Source organism: Protomyctophum parallelum, assembly GCF_964188405.1.
Source record: "Protomyctophum parallelum genome assembly, chromosome: 4".
NCBI lineage: Eukaryota > Metazoa > Chordata > Actinopteri > Myctophiformes > Myctophidae > Protomyctophum > Protomyctophum parallelum.
In genome coordinates this window covers 22846826-22869580 of record NC_139700.1, presented here as the reverse complement: position 1 = coordinate 22869580, position 22755 = coordinate 22846826, and the positions used below count along the sequence as shown (strand labels likewise).

The 22755-nt window shown below is 42.9% G+C and overlaps 1 protein-coding gene across 2 annotated transcripts in view; it reads left to right on the top strand.

Annotated features, from left to right (window-relative positions):
• Positions 1-344: 344 nt before the first annotated feature.
• Positions 345-22755, top strand: part of polr3b (polymerase (RNA) III (DNA directed) polypeptide B) — a 38541-nt gene continuing 16130 nt past the window's right edge. Inside the window, exons 1-20 of one of the 2 annotated variants that reach the window (XM_083763759.1) lie at positions 345-364; positions 448-547; positions 1111-1143; positions 1244-1300; positions 1382-1446; positions 1531-1606; positions 1788-1888; positions 2231-2322; positions 2842-2959; positions 3797-3905; positions 7646-7768; positions 10933-11049; positions 11159-11293; positions 13081-13242; positions 15183-15383; positions 16692-16854; positions 18106-18259; positions 19703-19777; positions 20878-20976; positions 21069-21196. In XM_083763759.1, coding sequence (XP_083619885.1) covers positions 476-547; positions 1111-1143; positions 1244-1300; positions 1382-1446; positions 1531-1606; positions 1788-1888; positions 2231-2322; positions 2842-2959; positions 3797-3905; positions 7646-7768; positions 10933-11049; positions 11159-11293; positions 13081-13242; positions 15183-15383; positions 16692-16854; positions 18106-18259; positions 19703-19777; positions 20878-20976; positions 21069-21196 — 2080 coding nt within the window. In that variant the 5' untranslated portion in view covers positions 345-364; positions 448-475. Of the gene's footprint in view, positions 548-1110; positions 1144-1243; positions 1301-1381; positions 1447-1530; positions 1607-1787; positions 1889-2230; positions 2323-2841; positions 2960-3796; positions 3906-7645; positions 7769-10932; positions 11050-11158; positions 11294-13080; positions 13243-15182; positions 15384-16691; positions 16855-18105; positions 18260-19702; positions 19778-20877; positions 20977-21068; positions 21197-22755 lie in introns of both variants that reach the window. The other variant, XM_083763758.1, reaches the window with a different exon arrangement.

The window sequence follows — 22755 nt, the reverse complement described above, 5'->3', positions numbered from 1 at the left end:
TATGTTATGAGACTGGGAGTATGAAAGGCACATCATGTCTATACAAATGTGCAAACTAAGCCAAAGTAGAACATTTATAATCTAAAGTAGGGGAGAATTATTATTATAACTGTCAGTTCTAATCTGAATGTGTACAATACTGTGGAGCATATTGAATATACTATGCTGTTATTAGCATTTCATTGTCTTTCATTATAGGAATCACTTATTGCAAAATTGATGCAAATTACCAACTACATGAACTATTGATGACGCTCATGCTTTGAATTTATGGAACCCTTCTATATTGTTGCGTACACGTCACGGACCACACGGACTTTTCACATTGTAACACCAGAAGGTACGCATGTTGCAGCTACTTCCGGTGCCTGTATAAACAGGCACAAATCATAGATATATATTTGTCTATGGGCAAAATGCTCAATTATTTTCTTATTTGTACTACAGTACTGATTACTGAATAGCAGAACCAGCCATGGAAATGCTTGGTGACGAGTTTGGGGACATGAGCGCCCAGCAACTCGCAGCCCCTGTCAACACAATTGAGGTAAATTTAAGACAGAATGTCAACATGCTACTGCTGAGTGCTGACTGACCGAGTGACACGGCGTGGTGCCGTGCTGGCGATGCAGTGGGATGCAAAATTGCAAATAAGTGAAAGCAGTGTGAAATGTTAATTATCAGCTCAGTGTTTATACATAGAATAGCTTTTCTAGAGAGCTGCATTTGGACACTGGAAAGCAAACACACCAAAAGAGCCCCCATTTGGCACATATTGTTTTTTGAATCCATGGATTCCAAAAACAATATGATTATGATACGCGCAGTATCTTGTAAATATCAAACTTGTTTTGTCGTAACAACTCATGCAGTTGTGTCATTTTAAACAACCAATAAAACTCAAAGTGATATCCAATTCCTGTGTCAAGAAAATCATCCAGACCAAAGTTTGATTACTTCATTAGTCAGAAATGTATACTATACAGCTCGAGGTACAGTCAGACATATTAAGACTAAAATAACACAAAAAGTCCTGCAGACTTTATTTTCCAATGTGGTCCTATGTTGTAACATGTAAACCATATCTTTGTGTGCCTTTCTTTTGGACAGGAAAAATGGAAACTGTTGCCCGCATTCTTGAAGGTAACTTATTGACTTGGAAACATCTGCTTAAGTTCACATACATCAAGGTTCATTTCATGTGACACAGTTTTACCCACACACATCTTTGTGTTTTTGTCAGGTGAAAGGATTGGTAAAGCAGCACATTGACTCGTTCAACTACTTCATCAATGTGGAGGTAAATAGGATTATATTGTGAATACGTCTTAAAGCAGGACCAATTGTGTCTTCATGTAAAGGCAAATTTGATCCTCTGTAGATAAAGAAGATCATGAAGGCAAATGAAAAGATCACAAGTGATGCAGATCCAATGTGGTACCTCAAGTAAGTGCAAGTCCTTACTCCCACAACTCTTCACACAAACAGAACCTTTAATTTCTTTAACCAACTGAATGACTTTCTTTACAGATACCTTAACATCTATGTTGGCATGCCTGACGTCGAGGAGAGCTTTAATGTGACCAGACCTGTCTCTCCTCATGAGGTAGACTGAGGTTCTTTGTGTTGGCTTCATTTTCACCTGGGGTCAGCTTTGATTGGCTATTCAGAAAAATGTGACAAATTATCTTAACCCTTAATCACTAGGCCGCCTGCACCGCTTCTCTTGTACATTTCTAATATTTACTACTGTAATGTACTTTATATATGCCTATTGTTTCCTCCAGTGCCGTCTTAGAGATATGACGTACTCCGCACCTATCACAGTGGACATAGAGTACACTCGAGGCAGTCAGAGAATCATCCGTAATGCCCTCCCCATCGGAAGGTATTACATTACAACCTCCTAATACATTTGTCCTACAATTTGAGATGTTTGTTTGAGAAAACATCATCCATCTTACATGAACTCTCTCTCTCTGCAACACCTGGCCCCTACCTACTGTACATCCAATAGAAGTTAACATCCATACATTTCTCAATTTTGATATTGTCTTAGTTTTATACAAGTCCACTGCTATAATATTATGTGTAATTCACTATGAAATTACATATATTATTTTACATATATTAACTCTTGTTTTATTGTTATATTGTACTAAAAGCAATACTACTCGACTCAAAAGTGTTTTCACATTATTTAATTTAAACATTATTATATTTTATCCAGGATGCCAATCATGCTGCGCAGCTCCAACTGTGTCCTGACAGGAAAGACTTCCATGGAGTTTGCTAAACTCAATGAATGTCCTCTTGATCCAGGTATAGAAACTATTTTATTTACATAAAACATTTGGCGTGTTCCCACCATTGAACCTCAACTTGGCATCCCTATTTTGGTTATATTATTTTGTCACGACATTTTCTCAAAATTTCAAAAATAGCAGATCTACAAGTTCACAACAATCTACCATAAAAATATTTCAAGCTAGATTTCCTCATTGGCAATAATCACTTTAATGAAGGAATTGGATGCATACACGTTTATTAAGATTTGTGCTTGTTCAATGTTTCTAAATCGGAAACTAAATGTAAGCTGCCTTCTTGGCTAGGGTGACTGGGAAAAGACATAAAAAAATCTCAATGTGGTATTACCGTCAAACTAAAAAGGATAAATAAATTAAAAATAAATAACGTGCTGCTAGACCTAGACGACTTGTTGTGAGCTTGTAGATGTGCTATATTCTCTATAATTTGTCATATGACAAAGTATATAGGTAAATAGGACCTAAGTTGTTAAGTGTATAATTTTGATTGTGCTGTCCTATCTTTACTTAACAGGGGGCTATTTCATTGTGAAGGGACAGGAAAAGGTCATTCTGATCCAAGAACAGCTGTCCAAGAATCGTATCATTGTAGAGCAGGACAGGAAGGGTGCAGTGGGAGCCTCTGTCACCAGGTACTGTTACATGAGCTATTCTGAGGGCAGATTCACACTGAGTCCGTTTGATTCAAACTGTTCCGAATCCGATTGCCTGGTCCCCGGACTCCATGATTCATATTGGCCTTGAGTACACTTCATTCAATCGTACACTTCAATTGGTCCCGAGACCACCTCCTGCTGTCCCGGAAACGGTTGAGTGATCCGCTTTGGGGGAACGGTACGCAGCATTCACACTACCACAACATCTGCCAAGTGGACCCGATTGCGCATCTGGGACCATAGTGTGAATCTGCCCTGAAACACAGCACCATGTAATGACGAGGACTGAAATCTGTACTTTTTTAAGTTAACCACTTGAACCCCAGCATGCCGAATTTGTATGTGGGTTGCAAAATTTCAGACAGTCAGGAGAGAGTACCCATTTATCAGCTTCTACTTTGTATTGTTCCACTTCCAATTTTGTCCACTCATTTATTTGTGTCACTTCCAATTTCACTTGTTTAATCTGTATCCTGTCTGAGTTCTCTATTCTAGTTGGATAAAATTGATATCCCTACCTGGAAATCCATATTCTGTTTAATAAAGAGCTGGAGAGACATGGAGACTCCTTTTACTGAACAAACACACTATCCCAATGTTATACCTTTCAATCCAGGAGCTACCTCTGTGTCTCATTAGTTGTTGCTATACATATAGCAACATACTTGCAAAATAAATAAAGCTGTAGTTGGAACATGTGATCGAACTCTCCTATTTGTTGTGTTAAGTCATTCTCAACTCTCCTAATGTCATAAAGCTGTTGATTATCAGAAGCTCAGTGGTTGTTGCACTAACTTTGTCATCTCATTCCAGCTCCACTCATGAGAAGAAGAGTAGGACTAACATTGTTGTGAAGCAGGGTCGCTTCTACCTGAGACACAACACTCTGTCCGAGGATGCTCCCATCGCTATTATATTCAAGGTAAGAGACAACTTTGTCTCCACCAGGCCGAAGGCATGGGGAGAGAGTATGTTTTGAACTCTGTCCGTCCGTCCGTCTGTGAACAGCTAATCTCTGGCACCGTTAACCCGGTCGATGCCAAATTTTGCACACACACTCCCTGGATGCCAACGATGAACCTCTGCCCCAAAATTTCCATAACGGCCTGTTATAGCGCCACCGGCAAGAGGCCGACTTTTGAAAACACATGATTTGATATTACTCCTCCAGATTCTGCCAAAAATCCCGCAAATCATTACACACTATCTCTATAGTCATGTGTTCAAGATGGATCTGTTCGATATTTCATATTCCATCCTAATTGGCTAACATTGGCTTTCAAAGTTTGCAGGATTGGCCCATTTGAAACAAAAAGCCTCAAATCATGAACGCAGCATGCAATTTACGTGAAATCTTTCACAGACTTTCCTACTTACTCCAGGACCTGGCTAAGATATGTATGCACTTCATTTAACGGAGAATATCTCAACTGTTCTTGACTAATATGACTCCTGCGAAAAAGCTTGAATGATGCTCTTTCTATCTGCAAAATGTTTGTTTCATAAAAATCCACCTTTTCTTTCATAAGTGTTGGAGTTTGGAAGCGCTCCTTTTCAGGAGCATTATGTGCAAATTCAAAACGGGTGGTACGCAGGGCTGTTGAGTGATTATTCAATGAGCGCTTCCAAACTCCAATACTTTAAATCACCTGCAAGGAATTTCTTGACATAAAGTAGTCAAGTGTAAGTAGTAAAGTAGTGTCTACCGTGGATTTTTATGAAACAAACACTTTGCAGATAGAAAGAGGATAATTAAAGCTTTTCGTGCAGCTGCAATGTTGGTGAGTTTGACATAATTTAATACAATTAGACAGGACTTTGTCTGTTTGTCAAATTGTGGCTAGTTTCCACCCTGCCATTAACTTATGGAAAGAAATGAGCTCAGAACATCTGTAGCTCCAACGGCTTAGAAGATAGAGGCATGTTTTAAGTGGCAGTTATTTTTAAAAGGGTGTGGTCATTTTTGGGTATTTCGCCCCGGATAAAGAATTTTTCACAGTTCCTAAGTTGTTCGCAGCGGTCATATTAACCAAGAACAGTTGAGATGTTCTCCGCTAAATGAAGTGCATACATATCTTAGCAAGGTCCTGGAGTAACTAGGCTCTGGAGTAACTAGGCTGAGGAATATATCCCACCCTTTTCACATTGGCCTGTTATAGCGCCACCAACAGGTGGATTTTTGCAAAACACATTTTTGGAACAAAATGCCTCAAATCATCCAATTGCCATCAATGGCCTATTATAGCGCCACCAGGAGGCCACAACCTGACCTGGCCTGGTGGAGACCTGTGCCCCAAAGGGCACTTTATCTAGTTCTCCATGTGACAATGCATGCAGCATTGGCGTGTAGCCCTGTGTCCAGTAGGGGGTGCTATAAGACTACATTATCCTATTGTATTACAATTTACAATTTACAATTTAGGCATTTAGCAGACGCTCTTAATCCAGAGCGACTTACATTTAAGCAAGAACAAAAGCATGGGAATACATCACATAAAAGCATTTATCATGAAACATGCGTAAGCTAAGAAGGTAACAGTGGAATATCTATATGATGAAACTATACATACACTATACATAATAAACTATACATATTCACTACTATGCTATACATATGTACTATGGCGTGCTATGACTATATACAATACAATTATAGTGCTGTCTACATAACATGCTATAAGTCTGTGTCAAATGCTATCTAAGCCAACAGAAATGCTATCTAAGGGGTTAGGGTAAGTGCTATGGGCCATGATGGAGTCTGAAAAGGTGGGTTTTCAGGCTACGGCGGAAGATTGGGAGTGATGCTGCAGTTCTGACTGCAATGGGAAGTGCATTCCACAGTTTTGGAGCCAGAAGGGAGAAGAGTTTGGGACGTGTGGAGCGTTGTCCCGGCGTTTTTAGTGAGGGTACTTCCAGTTTCCCTGCGTTGGCTGATCTGAGTGCGCGGGAGGGTTTGTAGGGTTCAATCATACTTGTAAGATATGGGGGAGCCATACCTTTGGTTGCTTTGAATGCCAGCATCAGAGTTTTGTATTCTGTGCGGGCAGCGACCGGGAGCCAGTGGAGGGAGCGGAGCAGGGGGGGAGTACCTATTACTGCTACTCTTTTATTTATTTACTTACCATTTTGGGGGGGAATATTAATATTATAAGAAAGGGGAAATGAAATACCACAAGATTAATTCAAGTATTATTTCTAATAATTATGATAATAATAGTATAATAGAAATCGGTAGTTGTCTTTTTCCCCATCTAAAGCCATGTATAGTCGGGGATTTCTGTCCCTGTCTCTTAATTAATTCTACGCAGTCACAGTTTTTTGTATTTTATATAAATTGTGTACATACACCATAAAGGTATGTATTGCTATTGAGTCATAGATTTAATCATTTACGGAAAGTCGGTCAACAGTCAGTCACACAGTAAATTCCGTTGTGTCACCCTTATGAAAATGTCAATTATCCGACTGTTTTCATCAGCTCCCATTCTCCTGTGTGGGACTGCGTTGTCCAAACATGTCAGCAGTCAGTGTGTGTAATGTTTCTGAGCTGAATTGGTCACCCGTGACCATCGGGCACATTTGCCTGCCTGTTTTGTTTGCCCTGCTCTCGTGTGTCTGTGGTGAGTTCCTCCTGGCTCTCCCCGTGGTCTGCACAGCTCCCAGGTCAGCCCTGGGGTGAGTTCCTCCTGGCTCTCCCCGTGGTCTGCACAGCTCCCAGGTCAGCCCTGGATGCTTTGTGGGACCGTTGCATCAGTTCCCACAGCCCCACATTTCCATAAGCAAATGTCAGACAACCTCCTGCCTCCTGCCACACACACACACACACACACACACACACACACACACACACACACACACTCACTCACTCACTCACTCACTCACTCACTCACTCACTCACTCACACAGGTTTATATTACTATACTTGTGAGGACAGCAATTTTATAAATGTCATTGTAAATGCCATTGCCATAGACTTAGTTGCACACCGGTGTCGTACACCAGCAGATCTACAAGCTTAAAACGTATCGCAGCACAACGTATTGTGAGCTTTTGATTTATTTTTGGTGGGCACTTACGGTAACCAACTCCAACCCTAACTTCTAAACCTAACTTCTGAATGCCTAACGCTAACCCCAGCCTGAATTGTTTCTTAATTGTTAGCCTAAGTCTAAAAACAGTTTGTGTTGTGAAAGTATCCTCACAATGTCTATTTCTCAAATTCTACTATATACTTGTGGTTACATTTGTGAGTACATGTGTGTGTGTGTGTGTATACGACAACACAGAACAGCTGTTCTGTTCATATCACTGTGTCTCAATCTCTCTAATGTTAGAGAGTTAATATTAATCTTTATTGTCCCGAAGGATATTCATCTTCACAGGTCTGTTCAACACCAACAACATAACACCAAGACAATACAAAAAAAAAACATGAGATCCCCACTGTGTACAGAACCATCCTATCGGCGGGGCAGTTTGTTTAATGCCGCGATGGCCGAGGGGACAAAACTCCTACTGAAACAAACCTTTTTCCAGGGTTGAATGGGTTGAATGAATCATTCCAGTTGAATGATGATAATATGAAATGAAGCTCATCTCTGGCTATAGCCTGTTGTACCTCTTCATCTAGTTCTCAGCACATCTCGTATGTATTGTACGCAGGGCATGGGCGTGGAGAGTGACCAAGAGATAGTGCAGATGATTGGCACAGAGGACCACGTCATGTCCAACTTCTCCCCTAGCCTGGAAGAATGCCAGAAGGCACAGATCTTCACCCAGACTCAGGTACTGTACCCTCAAGCTCCACACCTGCCCACTGTCATTGAACATTATTTTGTATTGGTGTAATCTTTACCAAACCACTTAACACAATGGTCAGGCTTTCTTTGTTCCTTTGCCCACATGACTGCAGTTAACTACAGTAACCTTGGCGTCCCTATTTTTAGCAAATCTTCTAAAGCTTTTCAAAAATGTAAATAATTTTTTACAGAATGTTCACTAATGCCTTTTATTGATAGATACTGTAGACTGACAGTAAACAGGTTCAGAGTCTTGCTCAGGGACTATTCGTCACTTATGGCCCCTACACACCAGTTTTAAAGTTGTCGGCGAGTCATCAGATCGTTATGTATTTCACACTGCAGGAGTTTTTATTTTATTTTATCGCCTGTCATTATATCGTTGTGGCTTTCACACTAAACGATTGGTCGCAGACTAGGCATCAGATACTGCAAAAGTTCACCAAGATGCGATCCAGACCCGACATTCGTTTGTTTTTATTTTATTAATCTTTACATCTCACACACGTGACACAGGATGCCCCTCTCTCTCTCTCTCTCTCTCTCTCTCTCTCTCTCTCTCTCTCTCTCTCTCTCTCTGCATGCATGCCACACACAGAATAGCCAGGCTACACAGGGCGAAATGTTTGTGATAGCGTGAAGCCTACGTGGGCTGCAGAGAGACAGGACGTTAAATCTAATTCTCCGTCTCTGTGCACACACACACACACACACACACACACAGAGAGAGAGAGCGCACGAGGTCCAAAAGTTTGCTCCGATGCGTTTTTATCAACATTATTCAAGTGAAATGAGTTGGTTTTATAGACTATTTAACAGCAACATTGGGCTAATATAGCTACCATTGTACGACACAGGACATATTTACCCAAGGAATAAAGGTTATATATATTATTATCATCTATCGATACAGTCGATGACCGACCGACAGACAGACAGTGTCGGTGCAAGTGCTCTCATTGGCTGTAATGCAGGACTTCTCGGGACACGCTCGCAACCCATTTCATACTGTACGATGTCCAGTCGGCGACAGAGCCAAATATCAAACCTGCTAGATATTCAGAAGACGTCAGGGAGACGTCGGCGAGCACTTTTATCGGCGCTATATCTTCTCGCAGAGCCTTTCACACACAGCGAGCGAAACCTCGCCGATCTTCGGTCGAGATCGGGAGTTTTGTCGGCGAGCGCCAAAAATGGTCCCCGACAGCATAATCGGAGAAAATATCGTGCAGTGTGTACTGTACTGTGTACGAGCCATACCTCTGGGGGAGCCCGGAATCGAACACGCAGCAAAGGTCATCGGGATAGTCTAGAGAGTCGAACCCACGACACGCTCTATGTGTGTGTCACAGTACGATTGGAAAACCGTTGGATAGTAAAAGGTGTACTCGGTTTCACTGTCGGAGGCACGCCTGAAGGTGACTTGAGCCACGTGAGGCACAGCCGACCAAGATAGAGCGAGCCAGTCGCCATGCAGAGTTTTGCGAAGTAAATCATCGTTCCCCCGAGGCTCCTTTTCAATCGTAAATCGTACTGTAACATGTAAAGCTCATTTCTACAAAACATTTACCATAGCAACTTGATACTTCATCATACAACAGATAGCAACTGAATACACTCGCAATGTCGCAATGTTTGCTATGAGCTTGTTGATCTGCTGTTTAATTTATTTTCTTTTTTTATGTGGGAGAAAAAAGTTAAACATTTGTTTTGTATGAAAACAATGGACATTGTTTTTTTTTAACATTGTGGTCAGGTAAAGGATTTATTCACCATATTTAAATGTAGGACAAAGTGCAGGGTGGGTGGTCTCATAGAAAGTGTTGAGTCTGATTAACCTTTGACCTTGCCTCTAGTTCAGTCGTGCAGTCCTGTGTATCATTGCCTCAGGTGTGTGTGTGTGTGTGTGTGTGTGTGTGTGTGTGTGTGTGGGTGGGTGGGTGGGTGGGTGGGTGGGTGGGTGGGTGGGTGGGTGGGTGGGTGGGTGTGTGGGTGTGTGGGTGGGTGGGTGGGTGGGTGTGCACATACGTACACGCTTCTGTAGACTATAAAGGATGAAGCTTCCAAAGTCGCTGCCTTTGTAATTCATATGACCTTCCGCAACACTGATCCTACTTGCATTGATGTGCTGCTGTTCGCGAAGGCAAGGATAATGCTGTTTTAAGGCCGTTTTCTTTAAAGGTTATCTAACAATGAACCAGTGTTGTTGCTATTTTATGTTTAATTTATATTCTGTTTCTGTATGATGATCTACAAGCTCAAAACACATCACGATATTGAGCTGGCTGATCTGCTACTTTTGGACAGCAACACTGTCAAAGGGATATATACCAGTAAGACTCCCTGAGGGCGAGAAGCAGGGCGAGGTCACGTGCACCCATCCGCCTGGGTGACGGCAGACTGCTGGGTGAGCGCTGGCGCTTTGGCATGGGGGGTCAGATCAACATATGCAATGAATTATGTACTGGCTATATATGGAGCGTGTCTTGAGTGTACAGGGTTTGATGAGGTCCGATCAACATATGGAATGTCAGAACAGGTCAGCGCCATATATGGTTTGAGGTCAGATAGAGTAGAGTTGCTGGCCGGCTCCATATATGCAGATCTAGGTGATGATCCAGTCCTCTCCATGTATGGTTATCCAGGGTTAGATGAGGTCCAGTGATGTAAATATTTTTTCAATGTAATGGGTCCCGGGACCCAGGGGTGGTCTTTTAGATGGGTCCCAGGGACATTTTATGAGTACTACTTCAACGACGTTAAGAGTACAGTACTGAGTACTGCATTGCATCCCAGGACCCCGGGAAGGTGACATGAATGATTGCGTCCTTTCTCAATTTAGTGAGTCGCAGGATGCAGGCTAGTTTCATCACTGGAGATCAGTGTCGTGATCTTCATATATGGATGGCCATATGGTGGTGTGACGTGTCACGAGGCGTGACCATATATGGAGACGTGATGTCACGAGGCGTGACCATATATGTAGGCGTCGGTGACTAACTAACGGACGGACAGGAGATGCAGGTTTTCATAGTAAATGCGACCTACTGTCGCAATCAGGCTTTAGTGCTTGAATCCACTACAGCAGTGTTTATTGTCCACTGTCTATTCGACTTGCTCTTATATGCAACTGAACTGACTGCTTCTCAGGCTCTGAAATACCTTGGGAATAAAGTGCGAAGACAACGCATGTGGGGAGGGCCCAAGAAGACCAAGATGGAAGAAGCTAGAGAGCTTTTAGCTCAACTCATCCTCACACACGTACCTGTAAGTGATCACACACAAAACGCACAACAACAATGACATTCCGAGCATTTCACAGTGCCAGGTGTTGTTGAAGTCTCATTACTGAACATTATACCTGTTGTGACCTCAGGTTAAAGAGTTTAACTTCCGCGCTAAGTGCATCTACCTGGCTGTGATGGTGCGAAGGGTCATCCTCGCCCAAGGCAACAACAAGGTCGATGACAGAGACTACTACGGGAACAAACGTCTGGAGCTGGCTGGACAGGTACAGTAACTCTCATGGAGAAGCTTTCTGGGCAAAACCATAAGATTGGATTGTCTGATGTTCTTCAGAGTTACAGTCGGGAGATTAAGAAGAAGATACATTGAAAATGGGTGAAGTCGTACTTTAAGTAATTAATACCTCCATACAGTATGGATGTAAAACCACCCTGTTGAAATAAATTCACACTCTGTAAAGTGAGGTTTTTTTTACGTCATTAAAAGTCCATAGACTTGGCTGCCACATAACGTAATTTCCGAAAGCCAGACATTGGAGGTGCTAGGGCATAAGTTGAGCATATTGCTTAGTGCTTACACACGTTACATGTCTAAAGCCGTGTGTAACAGCAGAACATGCTTGCGTTTGTGATCACGGACAGTGCATGTATTCATACTCTAGTGACTAGTTCTGATCTCTTACCTGGGCCTTTGTGTCAGCTTCCATGTCTCCATTTTTTCTATTGACTCATTTATTTTCCACCAGCTTTTTTTTTCGCTTGTTTTGTTTTCCTCCCCCCCCCCCCCCCCCCCCCTTCTGTATTCCTGCCTGCTTGGCATTGTCAGGGGAGAGATATGCAGCACCACCAAAACCCCAGGCCCGGGGAAGCCGGGGGATTTTTCTGCGCCATGACAATAGAAAACGCTGCCTTGACTGGAGCGATTGAGCTAATCCGCAGGTCTCGGCTCTGATAATGTAATTACTGCTGTCTTAAGGCCTTTAATTTAACCCCCCAACCTGCTCTGTATAAGGAGCGGGAGGGGAGGAAACACAGAGCCCCCTTTCAATAGGGGGCTTACACACTCACAACGCCGGCAATCTTCTTGCTCTCCAATTATGATTCCCTGACATTCAACTAATTGGCCCGGCTGCAAGGCGGAAGCTTAATTTCTTTATTAATTTCAAGCAGCGCTGCCTGTTTGTTTTGATGTATGCTAATGTGCCAGTTGGGGAGGGTCCGTGAGAGAGTTTGCCTCCTGCAAGGCCGAGCGAAGAGGAGAGGGGCAGTGAGAGACGGCCCAGGTCAGGCTTATTATTGGCAAGCTGGCACACCTGGTTATTGATCAGTTTAGACCGAGAACGCATCTGTGTCACTGTAGCTTTTAACTACTTTAACCAATATCTAAAACTTTAGCTGTAGATCTGCTTGTAGATCTGCTTGTAGACTTTGAGAACCACTGACAAAGAAACCTGGGTTTTTCAGAAAGCTGTTAGGATTTATAAGACATTTGTAGAATCTGGTCCTCAGACCGTAATGGGTTAAAATCCGCCGCTGCGCTGACCACACCTTGTCGCTGATAAGGGATTAGACATCTAGAGAAGAGCTGCAGGTCTGCAGAGTTAGGACCACATATATGCTGTGGATACGATGATGACTTCATCCCAGAAAGTGACTCTTTGAACTCCATTCTAAACGTTTAACCCATTAGGACTTGAGGACCCGATTCTACAAATGTCTTGAGACTTTTCTGAAACACCTAATGTTCTATATCGGTGGTGCTCAAATATTTTCATGTCAAGGGCCCTGAATATTCTATGTATTTGGCTGCCGGTTTCAGGGACCCCCCAGAAGCAAAGATTTGAGTTTAGATGTTCGCTCTGAAAGAATATATATATATATATTGGAAGAATTGCAAACTATTTCTCAAAATTTGCAGATCTACAAGATAAAATAAGGTTAAAAGTGGTTAAAAACTAAAGTGACATAGATGCGTTCCAGGTCTTAATGGTCCGTGTAGGTGTAGCATCATGCAAGTCTTCCTCGCTGAGCATCTTGTTCTTCCTACTGACAGCTCCTGTCGCTGCTGTTTGAGGATCTCTTTAAGAAGTTCAACTCTGAGCTGAAGAAAATCGCAGACCAGATCATCCCCAAGCAGAGAGCGGCCCAGTTTGATGTGGTCAAGCACATGCGGCAGGATCAGATCACCAACGGCATGGTCAATGCCATCTCCACGGTGAGTTAGGTCTGGGGACCCTTAGGGGTCCTTGAGGGACTTCCAGGGAGTCCCCAGCAAAATGATAGTTTGGAACCAACTGGACCCTTATGGGTCTGTAACTCAGAGAGCGTACAAATGGAACCAAATGGACCCTTGGTTCCATTTGTAGACTCTCAGAGTTAAATTAACATTGATTTTACAATATGAATTGGGGGTACCAGAGGTAGAGGGGGTCCGTAGCCTAATGCATGTCAAACTGGGGGTCCTTGGAATGATTTCTTTTGAAAATCACTGCTAGAGCTGCAAAAATATATATATTTTCAAATGGGGGGTCCGCGGGCTAATGAGTGTCATTTTGGGGGTTGTTGACATGAAAAGGTTTGGGAACCTACTGAGTTAGAAGACTCAATGAGAGAAACATGTGCAATGTTATCCTCATTCTCAGTCTGTAGCGCTGTCGCCTCACAACTAGTGTTGTCAAGATACTGGATTTCAAACTTCAGTGCGATATTTGGAAAAGTATTGGTATTTCAATACCATTTTCATCATCATTTATTTAACTCGCGACCATGATCACATGCTTTGGAGCACAGATTCATAAAAGTATACAATCGAAAGTATACAATACATTACTGATTACACGATATACATAGACATATCGGAAGGCTTTCCCTATTTGTACAGTGGAAGAACATTTTTCAGAAAAGCACCCAATTTATAGATTACTTTTAGTTTTTCAGATTTTAGTAATGCAATTAATTTAAACATAGAAGGGTGGGTAAAGAAATTAATTGGCAGGTATTTTTGCCTGAAATTCATAATGCCAGTATTCTTACATTCCAACAAAACATGATACTCCTCTCCAATTCTGGCTTCATTACATAGGTTACAAATCCTCTGACTTCTTTCCAGTCCTTTATATCTACTGTGGAATGTCTGACCAGGAACCAACGCAGGACAGGGAATTACAGCAGTTTAACGGGTTTTTTATTTCACCACAACCTAAATGATACAGGAGGTCGGAAGAGAAACCCCACGTAGGTCTCTTTGACAATTATATTCCACAAAATGTCTGTTCTGTTTCCTCAGGCATTTCCTCGGCCTGGGGGAGGATGAGAACAGTGTATTAGATTTCTACTCAGTTTATACAGTCTCTCAGAGCGCGCTCCTCACTGGAGGGCTCGATTCAATACGATATGACAGGACGGAGTTCCCTTTCTTCTGGTGACGTCATCAGTCTTTATTTTTAGCTGCAGCTGTATGATGTATTACCATGTTTTTTTTGTTCTAGCTTACTGTAAATCGCTCTGGATAAGCCAGGCGTTTCTACGGTCACCCGTTTACCTGCGGCAGGCAAAAACTACAAGTTGCAGGTCCTGTGACGCGGCATCTTGAACCAGAAGTATTAGCCGCATCCTGTCCGTCGCTCAATCCGGCCCTAAACTAGCATGCAACACGCTATTCTGCGTGTTGCATTTATTTTGGCTATTATGGCTTTATTGATAGTTACAGTGAACAATGACAGGAAAGAGGGAGAGAGAGAAGGGGAGAGACATGCAGCAAAGGTCAGAGCCTATATGTGGCATTTGCCTGGACCACTAGTCCAGCGGGCGCCCCAACGCGCAAGGTTTTTATTGACATCCTAAGAGCATACTTAATTTCATATCGCCTCATCTGAGCTTCAATTCCGAGATAAACGCTGCTAACAATCGTGGAGCGCGGACGATCGTCAACTTTTCTTTTCTTTTTTACCGTTCCAAGATGGATGCCGGTTCTAGGTGGTGGGCGTGGTATCCACGAGGCGTACAGTACAGTATCAATCTTAAACGAACATACACAGGGATGGCATTAAAGTGAGGGGTTTTCTTAATCGAATTTACACGTGTATGGCTCGAAATGAGCGTCTTCCAAATGCCTAAATTGTAATGAATCTCATGTCATTCTGTCCTTTTGCACAGGGGAACTGGTCACTGAAGAGATTCAAAATGGACCGTCAGGGCGTGACCCAGGTTCTCTCACGTCTATCCTTCATCTCAGCCTTGGGCATGATGACCAGGATCTCCTCCCAGTTCGAGAAGACCAGGAAAGTTAGTGGGCCGCGTTCCTTGCAGCCCTCCCAGTGGGGAATGTTGTGCCCCTCAGACACACCTGAAGGAGAGGTAAGAGAGCCGCCCACAAACCCATACCGCAGCTCTGCCGACACCGCCTCCATGTCATTGACTACTCAAGAGACTTGACTGAATGTGTGCACCACAGTGTACCGTTATGCAGCTTATGTGAATGCCACTGCATGTCAAATCTGTCCAGTACTATTTTATAAATAGTGCTCTAAAAATATATTTTCCTGAATGGGAATGGCAAACATCTGACAGCTTCCGTTCACTGCTTTCAGGAGGGCTAGTTACACACTAGCATTAAAGGACCTATAACATAAAATTCAACTTCTTAAATTTCTTTTGTGTTTTTGGGGCTCCAATGTGTGTTTTCTATCCCCACAAATAACCAATTTTGAACAATCAGGCTTTCATATCATATGGGTGTTTTAATGGAAATTGCTCTCAGAAACAGCTCGACTGATTTTGGTCTCATCGTGATGTCATCAATGTCACCCTACTTTGTATAATTCCTCCTTTTCTTCAGTCTTAAATTTGCATTTCCACTTTGTTTACAATGTCCACCATTGTTGATTTTCCAAGCTGGCATGGAATGGAAACAAGCCTGGTTTTATCTAGCATGAGTATTATAATGACTCAAATATTAAATAATCTGCATATCAGGACAGTGTGGTACTGCAGCTAAAACTGCTTTCAAAGTCCAGAAAGAATTGACAAGGCCTGGTTATATCAGAGTGGTGATTGAGGCTTAAACCATTAGAAATAACTTTGAGGGACATAGACAATATGATTATTAAATATTAAAAGCAGTTTTAAAATGCATGTTATTTGCGCTTTAAGAGTTTGTGGAAGAGTTTTTTTGAGTGACTACCGCTCACCTAAGTATACCGTTTAAGTGGTTATGGGCAGGAGTGCACATAACATTTTTGGGCTAGTTCTCAGAGGAGCCCCTGGAGATGTTGCTTGCATGGACGTGGACGTCTACTCTCTACACTACCACAAGGTTACTTTAGCCACAAGGTTACTTTAGCCAGCATGAGAATAACTCCAAAGTGTGCACATTGTTTAAGTCACAGATGCATGTTTTCTTATCTGATACATTTGAAGTACTTGACACCAGAGCTAGTAACTGTTGGTGCCGACAGCAGTACGCAAGAGTGCTTCATTTCGTTTGATCTGCCGCGCAACATTTATTTTGACCACACATGCGCACTTGCGTGCCAGTTATTGTGCACCCCTGGTTATGGGTAAAAACTTTTCTTATGGTGGATGTTGATTTGTGTGAATATTGAAATGAGTTGCCTCAAAGTGTCTCAAAGTGTTCCTTGTCTACTTGTGTGTTGTCGTCCCTAGGCCTGCGGTCTGGTGAAGAACCTGGCTCTGATGACCCACATCACCACAGACATGGAGGACGGCCCCATCATCAAACTGGCCTTTAATCTCGGGGTGGAGGATGTCAACCTGTTGTGTGGAGAGGAGCTCGCCTACCCCACTGTCTTCCTTGTCTTCCTCAATGGTATGAAGAAAGGTCCAAACTAGGGATGTTAATAGTTCATCGAATAATCGCCGTTAAGAAATTAGTCGGTTAAACTTTGTGACAGACAAGACAGTGCACTTCTAATTTGATTATATTTTTCATAAAAGATGCCATTGCCTGGCCCTGTGTCGCAAATGGTCAAATAACTATATAATATAATTCTTTCTGTATATCACCAAAGTGTAGATTTTAATGTTAGACATTGACGGGAAATAAAAATTCTCGATATGCTTATCAAAACGTATCAATTAATTATTAATGCATTAATCAATAATTCCCATCCCTGGTCCAAACATACTAGAATTACTGGCTGCTCATTCTGGAATATTTGAAGACTTGTTTCTTAATACTGTGCCTAATAACATGAAAGGGGAAGACTGGCCAATGTTTTTCTGTCCCATTTACAGGAGGCAATTTGCTGTTTTACACAGTATCCGATAATTCTTTAATTTAGGTATTATTCTTAAGACAGAACTTGGCCTGTTAATTACTGTATATGTTTTTTCCCCCTTCTATCCACAGATAACTGTCAAATTATATTGGCTGCCATGCCATTTAATTAGTTGGCAACAGCAGGTGTCAAAGCCCTTCGGAGCGTGCATCCTGCAAATCTACCCTCACACAGAGGCAGTGCACGTTGGCTCCTCTGTTTTCTAGACATTTGTCTGTCAGGCTTGATATGAATACAACAGCTCAGGCAGCTTTGGCCCTGCACACTGCAGCTGTCAGCCTCCTTGACGTTCTGCAAAGAGCATGCACAGTACATAGCAGAATTATAAGGGTGAAAAAACGACCAACGATCGCTTAATCAACCTATTATGTGACCGCTAAAATTGGTTTCGTGATTGACACATAAAACGCCTTTGGCGTAGATCTACTGCAATTAATAAACGTTATGCTTTTTGTAGAAGTTCTTTTCACTCTGCTTATCAAATATATTAAGTATTTTTAAGATGTATTTTTCAGGTCCGATGAATAATGATGGGCATATATAATTTGGTACTTTATTAATTTATTTACTGTAATTGAATTGTCTAAATTAATCTCATAGATTAATTGACAGATTAATCAATGATGAAAATAATCATCTGTTGCAGCTGGCTTGGTTTCTTCCCACCGCTGTAGTATATGGCTATGATGACATAGTTTTATGTTTTTATTATGAACACTGGTATCCTTTAGCTCTCTCTGTCTGACTGTGTCTGGGTCTCTCTGTTTCTCTGCATGCAGGCAACATTCTAGGAGTGATCAGAGACCACCACAAACTGGTCAACACCTTCAGGCTGATGCGACGGGCCGGCTTTATCAACGAGTTTGTTTCCATCTCCACCAACCTGACAGATCGCTGCGTCTACATCTCCTCTGACGGGGGACGCCTCTGCAGGTCGGCAACTTTAGGATTTTGCATGTTACTTTGAAATAAATATCGAATAAAAAAAGCATTGTAAAACTCTGTCCCTTTGGTGACTCAAGCCCACCACACACTGGCTGCGTCCCCCGCACGTCGCCGCGCGGCGGACACAGCCGCCTCCATTATTTTCAATGAACCTATCGCACACCGGCTGCGTCCGACGCGCGCTGGCGCGCGGCCACGCCACGCCTGCCGCGCCGATGCACCGCTGTTCTATTTTCCAGGCGTTGCCGCGCAGCCTCCATCCGGGTATCCGTGGGCGTGGCTGGGGTCTGTACCTTAAAGCAGGGGTATTCAATTAGATTAGGCCGGGGGCCACAACTGTAGAATGATTGTGTGTGGGGGGCCGCACAGTGTGCGCGCGAAGCGCGGACATTTGTGGGTTCTCAAAATGCTTTTTGTGCTCAAACACGAAGATTTATGTATATTTCCGCACAGTAATGAGCAGGATAATATGTCTATACAGGTATACGCCACCTTAGAATACATGTAGGCCTAAACCTATTTGACAATGCATAAACAGCATTGCTTTGACATTAACGACCATCAGCTGGACGGACACACACACACACACACACACACACACACACACACTCTGCTGTGGGCAGTTCAGAAACCCGTCCACGACCACCAGTGACATCATCGTTAGGCAGATTGCTTTTTAAACAAGATTTATTTACGTGAGAATATTTTATCAGACTATAAAGATTACAGATTACATAGAGCAGTGATTCCCAAAGTGGGGTTCGGGGTCCAGGGACCCCCAGGGTCCTTGAGGCAGTTCCAGGGGGTCCCCAGGGAAATGATGGTTTGGAACCAAATGGACCCTTATGGGTCTGTAACTCTGAGAGTGTATGGAACCAAATGGACCTGGAACAGGGTTTATTATTGTGAGAATGATGGCTTCCATTAATCCATTTTCGCATTGCAACTTTTCAGGACTAGAAAGCCTGCAGTTTCTATTAGCTTGGATTCTCCATTGATGTCACTGTTGGGTGGGTTTCTGAACTGCCCACAGACCGAGTAGAAAAAAACGTGCCATTTTATCATGATTATTAGTGAGGACCTATTATATGAAGATAGGTTGAAAAGTGGTCCTTTAATGATTACCGTCATTATGGTAATCTCACAATTAATATCGCACACACCATACCTGTAACTTTTATTAGCCATCTTATTATTCAATTTAAAAATTCTTCCAGTGGCGGGCCGCATGTGGCCCGCGGGCCGCCATTTGAATATCCCTGCCTTAAAGGGTTAGCCTAAACCTTCCCCAGCCGCACGGTAGCGCGCCGCGTCCTGCTGGTGTTGCCGTGTGGCTATGGCGCGCGGCAATACTGTGCCGCGGCACTACGCGCGGCGGTCGCAGACGGTGTGTGTCGGGCTATAGCTGTTCAACCTGTGTTATCATCTCAGGCCGTACATCATCGTGAAGAAGGGACAGCCAATGGTGAAAAACAAACACATAGAAGAATTGTCCCAGGGCTACAGGTGAGGAGAGGGAAGGGAGACTCGGGTATGTAGGTATGGGGTCGGGGGTAAAGGGCACTTGACTTTGACTTCCATTAACCAACCACTTAAGCTTGTTTTAGTAAATACAATGTTATTTTGATAAATCTGCATGGTAGTGTATGTTAATATACAATATAAATTGTATTTAATCTCCATGCTCTTCTATTGAGAAATGTATATCTTATCTTGTACTACATGAAGGTCAAACTTCATGTAGTCTCAATGAGCAGGTATTTTCCCTGCATGGTACCAAGTTTACTTTGGCCATTTGAAAAAGGACCAAACTATGAACTCGGCATTTCCCATCAATGCGTTGTGACCTTGTCGATCTGCTATTTTCAAAGAACTTTCCAAATGTTGTTCCCTGGCTCACCTCAGCCATTTCCCCCGGTAACATCCATCCTCCTTTGAGTGTTCTTTTAGCATAGTTGTTTCTAATGTACAATGTGCAGAACTACAAAATGGTCCGTCCTTACACATCAACTTAATGCTACCAGTAAGACGCCCTGAGGGCAAGAAGAAACCTCACCCTTTAAAGGTTTGGAAATTCCCATATATGGACGGTTTTCCTTTTTTAATTTTTTATACGTTTTCTGGTCGGGTAGGGCATAAAATTTGTGGTAATTAATTTTCCGGCCTGTTGAGAACTCTAGTTTTCGCCGGGCAGCCGGGGGCGGATGCGCTAATAACTTTGGGGTGGGCCTGTCTAGAGTTTGAATGGACAGGTATCGGTCAAAAGGGCGACATCGAACTGGTATTCTGACAAAGCCCCTGAAACTATGACTCAGACATCAGTCGTATCGGTGGCGCAGCGTAGGTGTGAGGGACGCATAGCGGCCGTAACTCTAGCGCACCCAATATTTTCCCCCTGTGATTGTGCATTGTGGTGTAGAATCCCTAGCCCCATGCCATACGTATGTTTTAAAACACCATTGCTCACCATTACAATTTAGGTTATCAGACGCTCTTAATCCAGAGCGATTTACAGTAACCATTGTCACAGTTGATACTCCTCTTAACGTGCTTTTTAATACTCCTCTAACAAACTTTTTTATACTCCTCTAACATGCTTTTTTAAGAACATTTGAGGATTTCCTTCATGAGAGCCTGGTGGAATACCTGGATGTGAACGAGGAGAATGACTGTCATATCGCCCTTTATGAACACATGATTTGCAAGTAAGTACAAGAAAAGAAATGCTCGTGAATTTTTTAGGTGTTAATTCCAACAGTGGTGTCTGACCCTCTCTTATCTCTCTGAATGTCCACAGGAACACGACACACTTGGAGATCGAGCCCTTCACGCTCCTGGGAGTTTGTGCTGGCCTCATTCCCTACCCCCATCATAACCAGTCCCCTAGGAACACATACCAGTGTGCTATGGGCAAGCAGGCCATGGGTAAGGCATCGTTTCATTCCCTACCCCCAACATAACCAGTCCCCTAGGAACACATACCAGTGTGCTATGGGCAAGTAGGCCATGGGTAAGGCATCGTTTCATTCCCTACCCCCAACATAACCAGTCCCCTAGGAACACATACCAGTGTGCTATGGGCAAGCAGGCCATGGGTAAGGCATCGTTTCATTTCAGTAGGCATCCTCACTTTAGCTACTGAAGATCTGCAATCAAGATAGCAGATCTTCAGTAGCTAAAGAAGATCCACCACCCAAACATCTGCCAAGCAGTTGGCAGTGTTTGCTCTTTTACATGCATGTACATTTGGGGGAGACAGTGGCCTAAAGCACTGGTTCCCAAACACTGGGTCGGGACCCAAGCTTGGGTCACGGACCAATTTTTGTGGGTCCCCTTATTTTCCTACATTTTGTATTTAATTATTATTATTATTTCAAAACATTTTCTAATAGCTGATCTACAAGCTCACAACGTGGCACAAAGTGAGCTGTAGATATGATGTTTTCAATAGTTTGGGTTCCGGGCAAAAATCTAATTTCTCTTTTGGGTCATGGGTTAAAAGGTTTGGGAAACACTCACCTAAAGGTTAAGTGCTTGGCAGAGTCGAACGTAATTGACGCAATAATACATAACTAACGGAGGGTTTGAGAAATTCCTCCCTTGCGTTGCGTCGGTTACGTGATCTGTCTCGCTCCGTTGGGTTGATATCTAATCCCAAGCCAACGCAACCAAATTGCTTGCGTTGTGTACCTTGCGTCGAGGACACCCTGCCCACCTGGAGGCAGCAGAGAGCAAGAAGGCTTTTCCTCTTCTGCTCGACCACTCTTGAAAGAGGACAACACTTCCGCCGGCACATTGAGTTGTAAACGTAAACACGATCGGCATGGATATATCACATTGGAAGTTAAACAGGAAACATGACATCAGCGTTTGAGGCACTGATTTGCAAACTCGTCTGTGATTATCAGGCCTGGACTGACGTTATGTCCAGTGGGCAATGGGCCACCCAAAGAATGGGCCGCCCCCATTGCTTTAAAGGAGAATTCCATACTAAAAGGCTTCCTTACCTTTCTTTGTAGTTGTTACGTCCCCACCAAAGAGGTCCAGGTGTTATTTTGTGCAAAAGCTCCTTATTGGCTATTTCCCCTACCATAAGCCCTAAATTAATTGCATTGAATTGAATGGGGCTATGGGGTGTTGTGCTAATTTGCTTATTTCCATTGCTCAATTTATTTATTCTTTTGTATATATCCTCTCTTCATAATGTAAATAATATCCCAAGTGGCACACTTTACTACTTATTTCGATGGAAATAAGCAAATTAGCACAACACCCCATAGCCCCATTCAATTCAATGCAATTCCTTGAGGGCTTATGGTAGGGGAAATAGCCAATAAGGAGGTTTTGCACAAAACAACACATGAACCTCTTTGGTGGGGACATAACGACTACAAAGAAAGGTAAAAAAGTATTCTAGCATGGAATTCTCCTTTAATATGTTTTTGGGCCAAATTAGCCCTTTGACCCAGTCCAGCCCTGCTTTT